The sequence below is a fragment of the Trachypithecus francoisi genome, unplaced genomic scaffold (genome assembly GCF_009764315.1).
Source record: "Trachypithecus francoisi isolate TF-2019V2 unplaced genomic scaffold, Tfra_2.0 Lachesis_group21, whole genome shotgun sequence".
Lineage (NCBI taxonomy): Eukaryota > Metazoa > Chordata > Mammalia > Primates > Cercopithecidae > Trachypithecus > Trachypithecus francoisi.
The window spans coordinates 53,998,194-54,018,198 of record NW_022681467.1 but is presented as its reverse complement, the minus strand read 5'-3'; the positions used below and the strand labels follow the sequence as shown (position 1 = coordinate 54,018,198).

The 20,005-nt window shown below is 46.2% G+C and overlaps 2 protein-coding genes across 8 annotated transcripts in view; both read left to right on the top strand.

The window, feature by feature from the left end:
• LOC117068984 (serine/threonine-protein phosphatase 4 regulatory subunit 1-like) overlaps positions 1-8,180 on the top strand; it is a 93,852-nt gene extending 85,672 nt beyond the window's left edge. For 6 of the 7 annotated variants that reach the window (XM_033186862.1, XM_033186863.1, XM_033186865.1 and 3 more), the window contains 4 exons: positions 963-1,083; positions 1,862-1,996; positions 4,293-4,434; positions 5,228-8,180. In XM_033186862.1, coding sequence (XP_033042753.1) covers positions 963-1,083; positions 1,862-1,996; positions 4,293-4,434; positions 5,228-5,385 — 556 coding nt within the window. In that variant the 3' untranslated portion in view covers positions 5,386-8,180. Of the gene's footprint in view, positions 1-962; positions 1,084-1,861; positions 1,997-4,292; positions 4,435-5,227 lie in introns of those variants that run through there. The other variant, XM_033186867.1, reaches the window with a different exon arrangement.
• Positions 8,181-8,452: 272 nt separating this feature from the next.
• ANKRD60 (ankyrin repeat domain 60) lies at positions 8,453-18,611 on the top strand. Its single transcript, XM_033186869.1, has 4 exons — positions 8,453-8,879; positions 13,888-14,018; positions 15,568-15,733; positions 18,211-18,611. Exons 1-4 carry the CDS (start codon positions 8,453-8,455, stop codon positions 18,519-18,521), a joined length of 1,035 nt encoding a protein of 344 aa, XP_033042760.1. The 3' UTR covers positions 18,522-18,611.
• Positions 18,612-20,005: the final 1,394 nt, after the last annotated feature.

Below are 20,005 nucleotides of genomic sequence, written 5' to 3'. Positions count from 1 at the left end.
GGAAGTGGGCGTGCTCGGTGCCCGGAGGGGCTGCCCCGGGAGGTAGCGCGGCCCCAGTGCCCGACCACGTTATCTTCCCCCGCTACGCGCCGTATCTCCCATCTCCCATCTCCCGGCTTATTGAAGGCACAGCGACTGATATGAATTCTGTGCTCCCGTGCCCATGATATTGGTATCATTTTTTTGAAAACAGTGTTTTTTGATATGAAAGTATTCACCAGCACTCCTGGCTTCTGGTTCTAACTTCCTCCCCATCTCTTTTTCATTTCCTTTCGTTGCCTGGGTGAAAACAATGCCATTTATTTTCATGTCCTTCTCCCCATCCCCATTTAGAAAGTAGTGAAAGCTTTGGTAGTGGGTTTTCGCAGCTAGCCGTCTCCTGCGTGCTTTTGTCTTTTGGAGTAAGGAGCACGCGCTCCCAGTTCTCTCCAAGCGGACCTCGCTGCAGTGAAACCGCCTCGTGCTGCCAGGAGCCGCGCGAGCAGGAGCATCCGGTTCGGTTTGCAGTTGGAGAAACGCTGGGGCGGTCGTGCAGTCTCAGAGTGTTCGCTTGATCTGTTGACCTTTGTGAACTTCAACATTCTGGCTATTTTTATGTTATCTGATTTTTTAAGTTTTATGTACTTTTCAACTGATAACCTAAAAACGAAATATTAAATCTGTATTCATAAATTTCTCAGCCTCTGTTTTACGGAGTTTATTTCCTTTTGTTTGATTTGTATGTGTGTGAGATGAAGAATTAAAATTTTGTTCACATTTTTTTCATGGTCATTTTGCTCAGCTTTCTACTGTTGGCATTTTACTGAAGATCGAAATCTTGCTGGGTCTTTTGCTGTTCATTTCCCATCCTGGCTATTTTTATCTATAAGATGAAATGACAGTAAAAAGAAATCGATTTTTTTTTTTTTTGCCCCAAAATAATGTTTTTTTGTTTGTTTTTGTTTTTTTCCTTTTAATTTCAGACAGCTGATACTGATTCTGGAACTCTATAGTCCCAATGATGTTTATGATTACCTAATGCATATTGCCTTAAAGTTGTGTGCAGATCAAGTTTCTGAAGTTCGGTGGATCTCCTTCAAACTAGTAAGGAATCAGGGCGTTTGCTGTGTGGTGTTTACCAATAGGAATGTTGATGTATCTTCCATTTTAACTCTTAATTTTTCTGGGCTTAATTTGTCAGCTTACCTATGAAACTAGCTTTTAAAATTTGAAATTAGGAACTTTATTATAGTTTTATCAATTTGTAAGATAGGTTTTTTGTTAAGTTATGTGTTTTAGTGACGGAAATTGTGGAGTAATCCTTTTATATATGAAACCCTTTAAGCAGTAGGTTAGTGTTTTAAAAATACAGGTTGATTTACAGCTTGGTTTTGTAGAAAAATATTTAGTGAGCAAAGGCTCTGCTGTAGAAAAGCTGATCCTGTTTTTTATGTGGGCTTCATACCAGCTGAATGCTGATGAAAAAAATCACATTTGACAATATTGATTTTAAGATACTCGGATGGTATTAAAATTTTATAAAAATGACATGTTCTGAAAGGTAATGATTTAGTTATTAAGCAAGGGGACATGCTCTAAAATTTGGAACCTTAAGATTAGTAATATATTTTTCTAATGTCAGTCTCCTTTTAAATTTCATTTTTATGAAGGGTTTTATGTGTGTGTGTGTTGCCATATATTTAAACATCTTTTTTCTCTGTGTTCTAATGATGACGGTGACAAAAATTACTTTCTCCTGTGCTTATAAATTCATTTTAAAGGTGGAAGGGTGCATAAAAATGTCTAGTTTCCATGTAGAGTAGTATTCATAATTCAAATAGATGGCAGCATTTTAAATGTGCTCTTCTGATATTTTTCACAGGTTGTGGCAATTCTGCAGAAGTTCTATTCCAACAGTGAAAGTGCGTTGGGGTTAAATTTCATCAATGAACTCATCATAAGGTTCCGGCACTGTTCTAAGTGGGTTGGAAGGCAAGCTTTCGCTTTCATTTGTCAGGTTAGCAAGACCTGGAGAGGGATCCACCCTGGGTATACATCTGCCATGTGATGAAAGCAAGTTCACCAGACAGAGAATCTCAGCCCTGGAACACTAGCCAGGAACTGAGGAAATTCGTTCACCTAGCCCTCTTATCTCACAGGACATTGGGACCAACCCAGTGTGGTAAAGGGACTTGCCCAGGGTTACCCCACTGGCCTACTCATTTGCCACATAGTTATTGATTGAGTACTTACCATGGTCCAGACAGATTGTAGATGCTAAAGACAGAGTGGACAAGCTTCTGCTCTCCTACACTTCCATCCAGTAAGGTAAGGGCCAGGCCCACAGTCCACTCCTGCCCCATGCAGGTCTGTGTCCACCACTACACCTCACCTTAGCCAGTGGCCTTGGAAGGAAGGCGGGATGAAGAATTGGGCAGTGGGTTAGGACACAGACTTTAACCTCTTTAGAGTAAATGTGTAGAGTTCGTATCATCCTGTCCAGCTCCTCAGATCGCCCTCTACTCAGCCTCTTGGAAATGAGGGTGTGATTTATGTTTGCCTAGGGGCAATGGCAGTGATAATGGCTGCCATTTCTTGAATTCCTCTTGTGTGTCAGGCATCACATCACACATTTAATTCTCTAATAAAAGGTAATATGTCATGGCGGGCATCTTTAATCCCAGCTACTTGGGAGGCTGAGGCAGGAGAATCGCTTGAACTCGGGAGGAGGAGGTTGCAGCGAGCTGAGATTGCACCAGTGCACTCCAGCCTGGGCAAAAGAGTGGGACTCCATCTCAGGAAAAAAAAAGAGAGATAATGTGTATTGAGCATGCCATACCCATTTACCTTTAGACCAGCTCTTTTAGGTGAAACATTTGAAGCCCAGAGAGGTTAGGTCACTTGTTCAGGATCACACAGGAAGTGTAAGCCCATGATTTTTTTTTTCTGCTAAAGTATTGTTTTTAACATTTTAACTTTTCATTACTCACGTTTTCAAGCATATACAAAGGTAGAGGGATTGGTGTAATGAACCTCTGTGAACTCGCCACCCAGCTTTGTTGATAGTACAGTGAAGCCATGGTTGGGACTGTACCTGACCCCAGACCACAAAGCCCCCTTTTTCTCCCTGATGACCACGGGCACCAGAGGACTCACCAGCACCCCCTGTCGGACCAGTGGGACATTACAGGGGTGCTTTGGCAGCCCACTCTGAGAAAGGGCAGTGGATGGCGGAGTGACTAACAAACTCAAAAACCACAGACTTGACGGCACAGACTTTTGTGAAGGAAGAGTCAGTGTTCCAAGTTAATTTGCGGAGAAAGCTTAATGGAGATATTTTTTGCTTTTATTTTTAAATTCTTTATCTGAGATTTAGAAAATCTGAAATAAGCAAAAGGACTCTTGGGACTGGGGGGAAGGGTGGGAGGGGGTGAGGGGTAAAAGACTACACATTGGGTGCCATGTATACTGCTTAAAGGAGCCCAGGAATATGTGCCTGCCTTCTAGTGTTGTCATGGGCTTCCGTGGGCTGATAGAGCTAAGCTACCCAGCATGGTGCCTGGCACCTAGGGAACACCAACAGCCACCGCAATGCCCATCCACCACAACACAAATTATCCTGGAGTCGAAGAGCCACAGGAGTTAGAACCCACACTTCAGCTTGCAGTCCCTACCCTGCTGCCACTTGGTGGTTGTAAGACTTCTGGGTGTCACCACCACATTGGAAATGAATTTTTTTTCACCTGTAAAACTAGGCTGATTTTGAATTCCAGGGCTAGTCCTGAGGATTGAGAGAATACATGTAAAGTCTTGTAAGTGGAGAAGTTCTATGCACATGCTGGGGATGACTACAGGACTGGCGTTTACTGATCGTTTACAGAGGTCTGGGCTTTGGGTTATGGTTTGGGATTTGACTGTCACTTGACAGCCACGACTGCTGTGAATGACATTGTCCTAGATGTTTTGCATAACAGACTTGTCATCCTACAGATGAGGAAACTGAGGCTCAGAAAGGCTAAGCCGCTTAACCCGAAGTCACATAGCTACTAAAACCAAGTTAGGTTTTGAATCTAGACTTTTTTGACTCCAAAGCCCACCAGATCTTAACCTACTTGGAACCCACTGCTTGGTGGTGAATTATAACAAAATATTAACTGTGTTTCTAACCAAATGCAATGCTTGAGATTTAAAAATTCACACACACGCCTCAAACATACAGATTCTGAAATGACTTCTTTGGGATTAAAGAAGTGTATGTTTCTGGAAGACTGCTGGAAAACATCACTTCTTTGGCTGTGACTTTCTTGGGGCAGGCAGTGGTGAGCAAGGAGTGTGTCCCCGTGGACCAGTTCGTGGAGCACCTGCTTCCCAGCCTCCTGAGCCTCGCGTCAGATCCGGTGCCCAATGTGAGGGTTCTGCTAGCCAAGGCCCTAAGGCAGATGCTGTTGGCAAAGGGTAGGTGGAGCACTTTTCGGAACTCACACATTTCAGGTAAACTCCAGCAGTTGTTAAAGGCCTCAGGTAGATTTCCTCTAGGAAACTGAGGCAGGTTGTGTGACAGCACGCTTAAGGTTTATTATGTAAATGAATATATTAACTTTTTTGCATCATTTTATGTTATTTATAAAATGACTAAGGAAATGAATGTAATTTGGTCTTCACACTTAATAAACATATACTAAAATGCAAAATATTACATAGCTTTCCAGAAATGAGGGAAACTGATAAATTTTGAGTTATGACATGAAAGATTATGAAGCCTTAACTGCTATTACGTTGTAATGGTATTGTTTTGTGGTCAGTTAGAAAACATTTGTAGCCCAACTATTGGGTTATTTACACCTGGACAGGACTTAATAAAAGCTTTGTGTTTCTTGGATAGTTTATTTCTAAACCACACATATAAGAAAATATCTTGAACTCTGCCCTACCTGTACATTTCTTGCCACTTCACCCCCTGCCCCACCCTGCCTGCAACCTGCTCCTGTTCCACACATTGCCATTTCTTTTGTGTTGCAGGAAAAAAATAGTTACTATAATTTTTAAAATATACATAACTGTTAGGAGTCCATCTTTAACATTTTAGAAATACTCTTTAAGGCATTTTATCATTTGAAAGGATTTATATCTGTGTTTGTTCTATGAAAAATGATTTATTGTCCTGACATGTGGCTAACAAACAAAACCGCGTGTGTTTTGAACACTGTTCATGGTATACGTAATTCAGATTCATGGTTTCTCTCTTTAGCGTATTTTAGAAATGCCGGTAACCCTCATCTTGAAGTCATTGAAGAGACCATCTTAGCACTGCAGTCAGACCGGGACCAAGATGTTTCCTTTTTTGCAGCCCTAGAACCAAAGCGGCGGAATATCATAGACACTGCTGTACTAGAAAAACAGAATTAACTACTCCGTGATGAGTTGCAATCTGATTGTTTCATGCTTGGCACATATGGCTTATCATAACTTGAAGGGGAGCTGATTGTATTAATACCAGCTAGGGGAGATTCTGGAGCCTTTCATACTGTGCACTCTGACTGGCACCTTTTCCATCTGTACCCCGAAGGCACTGAACCTGATGGGGGCTTTTTCTGGATGGCTGGGCCATCCTGATCAAGCCTGATCAGTAAGTCTGTGGAAAGATTGCAGACCATGTAGCTAACTGGGCACTGGAGCCTCTGAACCACCAGGCTGCCTGCCAGCAAGTTATTTTCTCCGTGGCAGACTATGATCTGAAGTCCTCCCAACCCTTGCCAAGTAAAGTAGTTTATTAGAAGCTCTTAAGTCTTTAAGAGACCTGCGTATTTCCTTCCCTTATGATTTCCTATAAAATATAGTTTCTGATGTTACGTTTTATTTTTAACTGAAATACTGTACATATGTAAATAACTCTTGACAGGAAGAAAATATATAAATGTAGTATTTGCCCCCTATCAGTGAGCTGAACAAATACATCATTTAAATCTATGCTCCACTTTGAGTTGCTACAAATATAGTTCAGTTTGTTTACTTTTGAAAAATGTGATAAAGAAATCTAAAGAATGATTGATGGCAGTCTTTCTAATATTGTGCCTTGGTCATAAACTACTTGGAACATTCCTCAGGCACTCACTCCTCCCCGCCTGACAGGAACTGTTTCCATGAAGATATGTGTTGGCCTTTGAGAGAGGCATAAAGCTGAAAGATTTTTCATTTTTATATGGATACTCTCTCATATGTTTAAGAACTTGAGAGGGAAATGGATAACTGAGGTTTTTCCATTTTTATATGGATATGTTATATGTTTAAAAACTTGGGAGGGAAATTGATAACTGAGATGCATCGATATTGACTTTATATCTAATGCTTTAGAATCTTAACCAAAAAAAAGGAAAACCCAGTTCTGATCAGAAGCTGCCCACAAGTTCTACGCACCTGTGACTTTGGGGGTCAAATTATATACTCTTCAAATTGACTTAGGTACACATCACTTAGATTTCATGCGTTTCAAATTTAGACTGAGAAGTATGCTCTAGAATTTAACCAGGTTTTTTAAATTAAGGTTTTCTAACCATTTGAACATTTTACATACATGTATGCACATGTCATTTTTCTTGTTTCTATTTTTATGTTCTCAAAGGTAGGAGAAGGAAAGGAGGAAACAGCTCATTTGGGGTTCAAGAGCTAGCTCTGCTAAGGGCTTGTAAGCCATTTCTATTCTGCCCTTGGATCTTTTTCTTGTCTTGTCTTTATTTTTTAATGAAATTTTGAAGCTATGTATTGAATTTTCTGGTATACAGGATGTTACTCCCACCTCCAAATTCCATTTAACCGGTTCTTTTAAAAGAAAGATAGGAGTATATACACCATGCCAAAATAATAATAAGGTACGTATGTGAGAGCTGCAAATTATACCCCAGGGTAGCATTTAGGCAGCATCGGCAAAAAGTGAGTTAATAAATCGGAAGCTACATATTTTTTAAAAAATCGGTCAACCCGTCGTGTGTTTAATACTTGCCTAAAGTAAATGGAGATATTGTTTTGCTTTGGTAACTGGCAATTTTTATTTTTGATTGCCTACAAATTGAGATTGTTTTGTTAAAATCTGTTGATCTAGCAGCAAGTAGAATTATTCAACTGGAATCTTGTATTCTATTCAGGGCTTAATTTTCCATTAAGGAAAAAAATGAGCTTCAGTTTGTGTTGTGATGTGTATAATTTGCATGCTGAATCAAAACATGCTTGGATAGATTGTAGAGACTCTGGTAAATAATCTAACCTTTACAATTTCAGTTTATATGTTAACATTTTTCTATGATTTGAGTGCCTTTCCAATGCAGAGGTATTTTTTATGGCTGTAATTTCTCTGTAAAAATAATTTTTAAGCTTAAATTTTATTCTTTTTTTGCAATCACCAAGATTTTTCCAAGATTGTTCTGTTTCGCCTTGCCCTCCTAGCTCCCGCCCCCATCACTTCCGCGCTTGTATTTTCTAATTATTCCTGGGTGCGATGTTGAGTGTTTGTCATTTGACCACCACAGGTAGGCTTCCTGTTTACTTGAACACTCAGCCTCATCTCCGGTGAATGAATGGAAAAGCACAGATGGGTTTCTCCCAGGCAGAGCTCACTCCAAAGGTGTCTTCCTAGAGCCAGCCCAGCCTTTGTCTAGGGGACGTTTCTCCACTTAAGTGTGTTTATCAGCATCTTTCTGCCGCCAGTAATTCAAGAGCATTTTCAGAATTGATAGATTTTGATGCAGTTTTGCAAGTTTCCATGGAAGGCTGCCTTCCACCTCTGGGATCCACCCCCAAGTCGGGACCCGATCTGCTGCCGGGAGTCACGTTCATGAAATGTTTGTTGTTTGTTGTTTTTTTTATTCATTCACACTAGAAGTGTTTTTATAACGAAAGTCTGCACTTTACAACGCTGCAGGCCATGCATGCAATGGTGATTTGGAGCTTTGTTCACGGGTAATTCCTCCAGGTGATTTATCCCAATTTCTGCAAAGATCCTATTTTAAACAGACACGGAGAAGTGGTAACCGTTTCCTAACAGCAGTAAGAATTCCCCTTTCATTTGCCTGGTGAAAAGAACAGTCATTAACAGCAGCCTGGAGGCTTCGAGGAGGTGGGGACCGGGCCTGAGCTCAGGACTGGGACCTCAGAGTGTGGCCACCCGGCGATGTCTCTGTATTTATCAATAAATCTCTCTGTTTGGGGAAGGGCCTACGTCCTGTTCCATTATTTAAGAATCGCCTCCCGCGGCCACGTGAAACCGCGTCTTTGTTCATCGCGGAGCGGGAAAGGACTCCGGGACCCTTGGGCGCCGCCCGCCCGTCGGTCTCCCTGGGGGCTCAGGCGGCGGGCAGGGAGAGGCCTCGCCGTGCGTCTGGAGCGGGCGGGCACGGAAGGGCCTGGGCGTCATAGTGGGGCGGGGGGCGCACGGGCCCGGCGGGGGCGGCGATGACGCGCGGCCGCCTCACTTGAGCCGCGGATGACGCGCGGCCGCGACTGGACCATGCGGCGGGCGGCGGCGGGGGCGGGAGCGCGGGCGGCGGGGCCGCTGGGGGGCGCCCCTCGCCTGGACCCTAATGCGGGAAGCAGGGGCGGTATGCGGGCCGGAGCGCAGGGGCGCGGCGGGCCCAGGGCAGGCTCGGCGGGCTCGCGGCCCCTCCCAGCGCAGTCCCTGGCCTGTGCCCGCGGCCGGAGCCAGCGGCTCGTCGGTGACCCGAAGGCCACGAGCACGTTGCCCGACTTGGCCCCTGACGTCTTCGTCCTGCGGGTGCGGCTGGAGGAGACGGGGGAGCTATTCCGCGTGGCAAATTGCCGCGGCGACATGACCGTGCGGGAGCTCAAAGAGGAACTGGACCTGATGGTCGGCATTCCCTTCAACCTCCAGCGGCTCCAATACCTCGACGAAGGTGGCTCCTGCCCTGACCCCTTCCCTGGCCACATGCAAGGGCACCCTGTCCACTTCTGAAGCTGGATTCCCAAAGGGAAGCTTGCTTACGTGAGAAACTCCAGATGGCAAAGGAAAGCCCTGAAACCCAGCCACCCTGAAACCCAGATGGAAGGGCCACTTGGGGTCCTGGCCACAGAGGGACTTCCCAATCTCAAACACACGGGATTCAAATTGGACTCCCAATCAAGGCAAACCTTGTCCACATGACCCGAATCCACAAGCAGGTCCTGCCTGGATTGGGCTGCATCTGCCAACCCTGAGCAAATGGTGTCCAAGCCAGGACCCCCCAGAAGCCAGACCCTCAGGCTCCCTATGTCTTCATAAGGAGCACAGGTCCCAAAGCCAGTAAGACTTGTCTGAAACAAAGCCTGTCCTCAGCAGGACCCCCAAACCCAGGGCAAGCCTGCCCATGTCAGTACCCCACACTCAAAGCAAACCCCAAGTCCTCCTCCATGCTGGTCTTGAGAACATCAGAACCCCAAATCCTCTAGCCAACCATGTCCACGCAAGCATGCCAAACCTGAAACAAACCCTGCTGACCTCAGGACCCACCAACCCAGAACAAAATTGCCTAACACCGAACCCCAAATCTCCAGGCTAACTATGACTACCTCAGAACCCCAGATCCTCCAGCTACCACATCCACCCCAGGATGCCAGGGCTTGAACAAACTTTAACCACTTTAGGACCCCCAAATCCAGAGCAACCATGCTCAACTGAACCCCAAATCTCCAGACTACCCCTGACTACCTCAGAACCCCAGATTTTCCAGCCACTTTTGTCTTGCAAGGACGCCAAATCAAAACAAACCCTGTCCATCTCAGGACCCCAAAATCAACAAACCAGCCCAAGACTGAACCCCTAATCTCCGGGCTAACCATGACTCAGAACTCCGGATCCTCCAACCACCGTGTCCAGGCAAAGAGGTCAAAGCTGAAACAAACTCTGTCCGCTTTAGGACCCCGCAACCAAGAACAAACCTGGCTAAATCTGAAATCCCAAATTCCCAGACTAATCGTGTGACTTAGAACCCCGAATCCTCCACAACCATGTCCACACAAGGTTGCCAACGTCTGAAACCAATGCTGCCCTCCTCAAGACCCCATATAGCTATACGCAAATTCTGCCCAAGTTTGAGCCTCAAATCCTGAAGAACCCTGAATCCCAGAGCAGACTCTACCCACATCGTGACCCTCAGTTGCCCAATTCTGGACCCCCAGTCTCCAACTAACCATTTGTGCATCTGAACCCCAATCCATTAGCCACTTCTGCCTACATAAGGATGACAGTCCAAAATGAACCCTGCCCACATATGGACCCCAAAATTCAAAGCCAACTCTGTTCACATCTGAAAGGCAGTCACCGAGCTCACCGTGACCATACCAGAACCCAAATCCCCTCAAAGTGTCTTCGTAAGGGCTCCAAAGAATAAAACAAACTCTGTCCACAACAGGATCCCAAAGCTCGAGTCAAACCCACCCACATCTGAATTCACCCCCAGACATGAAACCATGTCTATCTACATCAGCACTCCAAGGTTGAAGCCGGCCATGTCCATATCAGGAAGTCAGGGTTCAAACCAAACCTTGCCTCCACGAGTACCCCAAAACTCAAAGCAAACTTTTCTTGTATATGTAACCCAAATCCTTCAGCCAACCTTATTTATACCAGAACCCCAAATTCCAGACCAAACCCTTCGTATAGCAGGAGCCCACATTTTGGAGCAGATTTTATCACCATGAAGACCCCCAAATCTCAGGGCAGATGTGCTCTATTCCTACCCTGCAAATGCCACACTACTTGGGGCTACATCAGATCCCCATATCCCAAAACAAGTCCTGCCCCTATGAGGACTCCAAATCCCAGAACAGACCTTTTCACATCAGGACCCCCAAACAGACAGCAAACCTTACTTTAATCAGAACCCAAATCCAGAGTCAACTGCCCTCACAGGAAGGTGAGTCTCAAAGCAAATGCTGCTATCCACGTTTGAACCCTGAATACTGGAACTAACCTAGTACATATCAGAACCCCAAATTCCAAGCCGTGTCCTTGTTCACGTCAGGAGCTCAAAGCTAGCCCAGCCGGAATCAGAACCCAGAACCGAAAGTTCCCTGTGACTGAATTAGGACCCCAAGGGCCCCGCTCCAGACAAGTTTCATGTGGTAGATGCCCAGCGGAGGCCAGGCACTCTAGAGCCCATCTCTCTTTCCATCAGTCTCCTTCCCTGACCTGAAGGCGTGGCTTTCCCTATCCCGATTCCCTACAATATTTAGGATATGAGAACAGGATCAAAGTCCCTGGCTCCATCATCTCCCCACCTGGTTGAAATCAACACAACACACTTCAAGAAAATGAAGATACAGAAAAAATCTCTGAGCTGCTGCACAGAGAATGTGAACAGCTGATATTGCAGAGAGACTGCAGCTGTACTGCAGGGGCTGGGGAGCGATGGAGACAGACAGATCTGAAAGCAGCCTGCCTCCACGGGCTTGGTGCTGCCAGACACTGCCCTTCTGGGCTCAGCTTCCTAATCCATAACACAGAGCCACCAGCTCTAGAATTCTCAAGAGCCGTTTCCCCCTATGGACAGAAATGACTCAGGAAACTCAAAATGCACAGTGAAGGCCAAAATACCTTCCTTTGCTCTCTTTAAAATAGGTTAAGCATTGTTCATGACGTATTTATTTTCCTATAGGAGTATTTGGAAGATGCTCTTGGGCATTTCTGAGGTTTTATTTGGAAAGAAATGTGTTTCCAGCCTAGTCTGTATTTAACATATTAAAAGTGAGGAGAGTTGTTGAAGGACTTCGTAAGAGTTCCCAAACAAGTAATTTGAAAATTATGTATCGTCAACTACAAATGCCTGGCACCCCTTCTGTTCATTTATTTTCGCTGATGAGCTGTGCTGAGCTATTAATTCAAGAAAGCTAAGAGGGAGCGAGAGAGAGGGGGTGACTTAACACTTATGTCACAGTGCTATCACTCAACAGGCACTTAGCAACTGTTAGAAGCTCGACCTCTCTCTGCTGTTGCAGTCCTTGCCGTGGGTGGTTAACAAGAAAGACAGAAGGTGCTACTCATTATTAGAAGAAATTTGGGCTACTGCCTATAAATAATCCTCTGAGGCCTCTCCTACCCACCTCAAAATTTGGGGCAGGGGGAGATCAAATGAGATCATGTGTGAAAACCTTGAGATACACAAATCTAAAAGGGGTGAGCACATCCATGGGCCAGGGTTGCCCTTACACGTCTGTCATCAACTTTGATAATTTATTTAGCTGGTGATAATTAGTATTTGTCTAAGTCCAAGGCAGTGGCTGCCTGTTTATAAAAAGAGGATGTACTCCGATTTCTACAGGGTTGTTCAGCATGTGGGAGTTGTACTCTTGCACGTCTCAGCAAAATACAGCTTTACTCAATATTTTCAAAGTTGTAGGGAGTCAAGTTGTCTTACTTAGACTAATTACCGGTTATCCTCTGTGTCTGAACCACAAATAGGACACTAATGAACAGATTTGCCGATCACTATTGCCTGTTGGCATCTACCATCCTGAGTTTCTGGTAGCAAATTGGTGCTCATAGAGCCCAAAGTGGGAAGCCAGTGGCCCCGGAGGGAGGCAGGTCTGATGCCAGCACTGGGGTGGCTGTTTACAGGCTGTGTGAGCCTCCGTTTGCTCATCAGCAGATAGACATAACAAACCTACCTTGGAGAGCTGTCCTAAGGATGAAAGAATATAGGTACTCAGTCTGGGCACCAAGTAATCACTAAGTACCTAGTACACAAGCACAAAGCAGTCAATCATGAAACCAGAAAACTCATGAATCCCACTGACTTGGAATGTAGACCGTCTCACCTGGGCAGAGCTGGGACTCGATGTTGGTGGCATTGCTTATAAAGAAAGCATGAGGCCAAAGGAGCTCTGGTACTCCAAGTCCAGATTGGGGTGGATGTCAGCATTAGCTCCTTACATCACATCAGCTCTCAGCTAGGGAGATTGTGTCCCCCAGAGCCCATTTGGCAATGTCTGGAGACTTCTTTTTTTTTTTTTTTTTGAGACAGGGTTTCATTCTATTGCCCAGGCTGGAATGCAGTGGTGCAGTCTTGGCTCACTGCAGCTCTGCTCGGGTGATCCTCCCACCTCAGCCTCCTGAGTAGCTGGGACCACAGGTGCAAGCCATCAGGCCCAGAAAATTTGTGTATTTTTTGTAGAGACGGGTTTTTGCCATGTTGCCCAGGCTGGTCTCGAACTCCTGGGCTCAGGCAATCTGCCCACCTCAGCCTCCCAAAGTACTGAGATGACAGGTGCGTGCCACTGTGCTGGGCCTGGAGACATTTTTGATTGCCTTGATTTGGTGAACATGCTGCTAGCATCTAGTGAGTAGAGGCCAGGAAGCTGTGAACACACCTGACAATGAGGAGAGGCCCCTGCCACAAGGAGTTACCCAGTCTAAACTGTCAGCAGTGCCAAGGTGGAAAATTCCCTCCCAGGCTTCAATTTGAAAGATCCAACAATTTTTTGTCATTGTCACCTCTTTAGCCAAGTAATGACATTGTCCAAGAGTATTTTGGTTTACCCTATATGACTTGTATAACCACATTGTGCTGTGTGTCTAATGACTGGTTACTTCAAGTTTAAGTCATTCTATTTGTAGAGTTTGCCTCATAAAATGACTTTACTGACTCATGTGCCTTTTCACAATAGGACAAGTTATAATTACAGAATTTTATAAATCGCTGGCATTGTGATTTTGTTCGGCTTCCATCTGAGCTGAACCAAATTAATTTTCTAAAAAGCATTACCAACAACAGACAGACCCACGCGGCACCATCAAATGAGATTCGTATTCGATATTTCTAAAATTATCTTTGTGGCACTCAAGGTCAGATAATCTCTTAACTTAACCAATGTAGTAGTTTATCTTTAATACGCAATTTTTTAAAAGAAAAAAATGATTCCCTGCAGGAGTTTTGATGGATGACACTACCCTGAAGTTCCATGATGTTGTTCCTGGAGGGATTATTTCATTATGTATCTGGCGTCATGACGGATGGACAGAACTTGTTTTGGCGGCTGTGGAAGGGGATCCCAGCAAGGTGTTTTCATGCTTCTTTAAATGGATATTATACGTTACGAAGCAACCGTAAATTGTGGGGGAAAAATTAGTCTTTAATATGGATATCTGAGTAACAGTTTCAGAGCAGGGAAGAGAAAATGATGAGCTGTGTCATAATTACGAAATACTGCACCGAGGGTTTGCCTTCACTCCTTGGGTTTACCATTTTGCTGGGTTTATCAATTTGTGATTTATAACCCACTTACCGCCCTGCCCCGCCCCGACCCACAAAGGAGTCAAGGCAGCACGTTTCTATTCATGTGTATGAGTGATAAGGTTGGAAATCTAATTTAACACTGAGAGGAGAACTCCAGATAACTGGGAAATGCACAGCTCAGAGCTTGGGGCTGTGGTACAGGCCTCCGCCAGGTGCTGCCTGGTTCCGGGGTGGTGGGAAGTCCCTTGTTGCCAGGGCGAGCGGTGGGCGCTCTGTCCTCCAGGGCTCCTGCTGGCCTCTCGGCTGGGCTCTAGGGGTGGGCAGTGGGGGGCAGGAGGACAGAAACCAGATGTATACCCAACAGGGAAGATGAATCACTGTGACACGAGGGGCAATGCTATATTCTTTGTAGAAAAGAAATTCGGATGGAAAGCTATATGCTCCTGGAGAAGAGGAGACAGAGTTTCTTTGCTGAGAAAGGGGTCAGGGAAGGCTGGGTGTAGCAGGGGCTGGGACTGCCATTCTCGGAAGAGTGAGTGGGCTCGGGGCAGGTGCGGCAGGAGGCAGACTTGGCAGGGAGGGTGGGCAGGATGGGGCACCCAGGCCTGACACACCTCCTCCCAATCCCTCCCGCTTCTCCTCTGCACGCTTCTCTGCGCCTTCTGTCTCCCTCCCCTTTGTCACCAGCAGTGTGGTCCAGGCTTGGTTTTCTGGCTCTTGCTCTGGCTGCAGGGGTCACCTCCCTGTTGTCTGAAATTGTCAGAATTGCCATCATCCTCATCTCAATTCTGCTTCTCCCACCGCCCCAGTCCTGACTCCCACATCAGGGCAGAGTATCATCCCTGGGGGAACCCATAGCCTTCCTCCCAGGCTCAAAGACTTAACTCACCACGAGCTGGTTACACGACTGGGCTGTTCACCTATGCGTGTTCAGCTTGCTCTGAAACCTAACAGAGACAATGGGCACACAGATGGGAAGGCCAGAGCTGGTCTCCAAGAGATGCCTGTCACCGTCTGGGAGGCCATTTGTATTGGCTGTTTTCTTTCTCAGTGGCTTCAACCACCTTCCTGTGGACACCCGGCAAAGCTATTTTCTGTCTTCAAAACATCGACAGGAAGACCTTCCTGCGTTCCGAGCCTGACTGATGGCGAATTCGTATTTCCTGAACATATATAAGGCATTAAATTATGGCCTCCCCATCCTATCCTGGGTGTTTCTCAGCTTTTCATGGAGGTTTTGCACCTCTCTTTTCCCATCAGGAGCCTGAGTTTGACATTCAAGCAGGCCTTCCCCTGAGCATGCCCCATCAGCCATCCAGCAGAATGTAGCCACGCTTTTGAGAATAACTCAAACTCCTCTTATCTTGCCCAGCTATCTTGTCTCGGGCTTACTGAAGATTCCTTCTACCGAACTGCCAATTCAGAACATTTTGAGGGTGAGAAGTGGAAGCAGTGGACGTCTCAGAGGGCGTTTGTGGCGTTGTATGTGGCCTCACACAGAGGTCACTCTGTTGCTGTGCAGTACCTTCTAGAACATGGTAATTCTGGTAGAAAGCTTGCTATATTCATGAGTTGGGATTTTTTGCAGGTAGAAAGGACAGAGTGTCTTGTGTTCCAGGTCCTTCCAGCAGTGGTTTCCTGGACCTGTGTCTTGTCAGCCACCAATCAGGGTCCCCATGGACCACTCGCTCCCTGTCTAGGCAAGTGTCTTCGGGTACGCCAGTCAGAGGCTGCCCTCCTTCTCTTCACCAGGTCTCAAGAAGATTCTTTCTGGTTCAGTGAGGCAGAAATTTCAGGACCCAAGACACCGGGGGTAGCTACAAAGGATTCCTGGTTCGTTTCCAACCAGACATATTGCTGGGAATATTCCCATGCTCTCTGCGTGATTTCCAGCCTCACATGAAATTAGGATGCTGCAACGGTCCAAAATGGTCTAGCCTCTGGCCAGGCACGGTGGCTCACACCTGTAATCTCAGCACTTTGGAAGGCCGAGGTGGGCAGATCACATGAGGTCAGGAGTTCACAACCAGCCTGGCCAACATGGCGAAACCCATCTCTGCTAAAAATACAAAAATTAGGTGGGTGTGGTGGCATGTACCTGTGGTCCCAGCTACTGGGGAAGCTGAGACAGGAGAATACAACAAAAACACACACACCAAAAAACAAAAACAAAAACAAAGCAAAACAAAAAAACAACTAGAAAAAAAACCCAAAATAGTTCACCCTCCAGCCAGCACAGCTCTGTGGTGGATGGCAGGCTCACCATTCTTCCTTCTCCAAGCCTTGTTATTATTTTCTCTCAAGACATTCATGCTGAACTCTCTTTTCACCCCACCTCCACTTAAGGGCCTCCTTCCTCTCTCTCTCCCTCTCTCTCTGTCTGGCTCTCTTGATAGATAGAAACAGAAGCCTAAGACAACATTGTCTTCAAATTAAAGAGCTTTACACAACATTCCATAGGTGTACACTCTATCCTCCCTGGATGTGGGATATTTTTGGGAAAAGATGCCCACTGATGGAGATGCAGACCACTCAAGAACAATGGAGAACAGCTGTAACAGCCCAGACCACCAGCTTCCTCGGAAAAAGGGAGAACATGTTATGTGGTGTTTGGTCAATGGTTTGGGCTCAGGAGGGGCCTTTCCCAAGGGTCTCCCGTATCAGCTTGCCTCCAAATTAGACAACACCTTCTTTCCTACCCACAGCCTTGGCTCCAGCCTCTCAGCTCAGTCATTGCTATTTTTCCCACTTACACCGAGCAAGGTGGAAAACATCTTGGATTTCCTGGGCCGGATGATTGGGCCGTTCATCGGGTGTATAAACCTCTGTGATGGGTAAAGGTTACCTCAACAATATTCTCCTTCCTTCCTTCACTGCCTGTCTGCTCTTTGCTTGTTGTAAAATGAAATATGGGCTTTGCACAGCCCAGCAGTCCCTTAAGCTCATAAAAAGTCATTTTCACTCTGATGGAACTGTGATGTATTTGAAGGCACCAGTTAAAAAATTACAGCCAGCTTTGCAAAGTTTTCTGTCCTCTGCAGGCAGCTGCTGGGGGGAGGTGTCATGGTCGACACTGGTGTTCTAAGAGCCTATTTAAAAGTTTACCTCACCAACCAGCCGGAGCTCATAAAAACTGGCTACCGAAATGTCAGCTGAATTTAATTGAATTGCCTTGTTTTCTGTGTCATGATATTTGTTATCCAGAATTTGATTCAATTCAACAATTCCATATTGGACACCTGTCATTAGCCCATCCATCTGCAGGAGGCAGTGAGGAATTTAATCGAAGTGAAATCTGTCCATGAGTCAGGCTGCCCAATGCGTCATTTCCCGAGTGCCTGTCTTCTGCAGGCACTGAGCTACGTGCTCGGGATGAGAACAGCAACGAGCCAGATGTGTGTGTTTTCTGCCCTCCTGGAGTTTATGAGGGGAAGTCAGTAGATTATTACAAATAATTCCATAGTCAATGGCATACACAGTGTTGTGAAGATGTAGAGTGTCTATTGAGCTTATACAGGAGATTTCACGGGGTGGGAGAACTAAGGAAGATTTTCCCAAGGAAAGAAATGAAACCTAAAGGAAGGTCAGAGTTAGCCCAGAATAAAATGAGAATGTTGTGAACGGGCCTGGGGCAGGAGGCAGAGCAGGGTGTATTTTAGGGATGAAGGTGGAAGGTAGGTATAATTGGTGCCTTGGTGGTGGGGTTGGGGAGGAGAGGATGGTAGGAGGGAATGCTGGAACAGTAATGGGAAAGTATGGTGAGAGTGAGCGGGAAAGACCTAGAACATCAACCCACGGGTGGCGGGATGGCAGTGATGGATCTGAGCAGGAGTTTGATATGGGCATTCTGGAAAAATCACTGGTTACTGCCAGGGGAACAGACTGGAGGCAGGGCAGTGCTGGAGCTGGGCCAGGCAGCAGGACCTCCCTGGGGAGCACTCCCTTCACAGCCCTGGACCCCTCCTGTGTTCCCCCTCCGCATATCTTCCTTCTGGCCAATGTTCTTATTTTACAGGAGCCAGCTGCCTCAGCAGATCCCCCCTGGGCAGGACACCCCTGCATGTGGCTGCAGCGATGGGTCAGTCAGACTGTATAAGCCTTCTGCTCCAGCACGGGGCCTCCATCCATGACAGAGACGCCAAGGGGGAGACCCCCATCTCCATTGCACACCGCCTGAACCACACACAGAGTGAACGGCAGATGTTCCTTCTCCACCAGATAGCAAAGTCAGGGATAAGAGATCTTAATGACTTGGTCGTGAAGAATGCTTTGCAGAGGATCAAGTCTGGGTTTAGGTCTAAGATGATGATGATGACCCCTCATTAGCTCCCAGTGGGAACACTTGCCTGTTGAAGCTGGTTTGGGCAACTTTGCAGAGTTCAATCCCACGGGGGTCCTTGGTGAGCAGGGAGGCAGGAAAACAGGGCAATTAACCTGAATCAGATACGAAATGATCTGTCCTCTTTGCAAATGATTTCGGGAGGGTGTTGATGGCAGGAGGTAAGTCTGCGCTCATTTGATAATCCATTACAGACTGAACAGGCTCTGATGCCAGCCTTTAATTTTAAGCTATTTGTACATTGTACCCAATAGCGCTGCTTAGGGTGATGGGAGCCAATTACCTTCTCTCCCTTCTGGGGACTGTCTAATGCACTGGCATAATAGGAGTAATAACAATAATGATAATAGCACTATTGTTATTGTATAAAACAAGTGCCAGCGAATGTCAGGAGGTCGTGTGTGGTGTGGGCTGTGAATTTCAGTCTGTAAACCTGTGGAACTAAATGCTCCCACAGTTAATGTTCCAGGTTTCCTGAGCCATCTTTGAGGGGTCTGCTTCTTGAGTCAGGGGCAGAAGGGAAGCTGGGTGAGCTTGGCTCTCCAAACACATCCTCCAGAAGGGATGCCTTATTACTCTTGTTGAAAGGTAACACATTGGCACTAGATGGGGAGGAAACAGTATAAAAGAAGATGAGAAGCAGGCTGGCCACATCTTCTCTTTTGTCTCATCCCCAGGGGTCCATGCAGTCTCCTCTTGCTAGTGTTCTCCTTTTCCTGCCAGCACTGGGATAGCCCTTCCTTCTTTCCTTTGAGCAAACCACCTTGGAGTGTCTATCTCAACTCTCAGGTCTCTGCATTGCAAAACCTTATACCACGCTGCAGGATGTGCTTGGTGTTCCCTCAAGGTCCCAGCCTGCCAAGTGCACAAGTGAACTGGGCTTGGGAAACAAGAAGGAAAGATAAGGATGGGGCCAGCTGTCTGAAGAGGGTACTGAGACTCGATTCCTGCAGAAATGAAAGGCAGAGGCCGCTAGATCTTTTAGAGCTCTCCAGTCCTGGAAATCTGGCTTTTTGAAAGGATCTCTCTTGACTTTTTTTTTTTTTTTTGAGACGGAGTCTTGCTCTATTGCCCAGGCTGGAGTGCAGTGGTGCCATTGCGGCTCACTGCAACCTCTGCCTCCCAGGTTCGAGTGATTCTCCTGCCTCAGCCTCCTGAGTAGCTGAGATTGCAGGCACCCACCACCATGCCTGGCTAATTTTTGTATTTTTAGTAGAGACGGGGTTTCACCATGTTGGCCAGGTTGGTCTCGAACTCCAGACCTCATGATCTGCCCACCTCAGCCTCCCAAAGTGCTGGATTTACAGGTGTGAGCCACCGCACCTGGCCAGATCTCTCTTGATTTTTAAAATTTGGCTTGAATTTTTGAAGAACGTGGTCTGCCACAAAAAGAGTGAGAAGATGCGGGGCACACCCATGTGACTGTCTCTCATTGTCAAACTCCATTTCATGGAGAAACGTGGTAGAATCG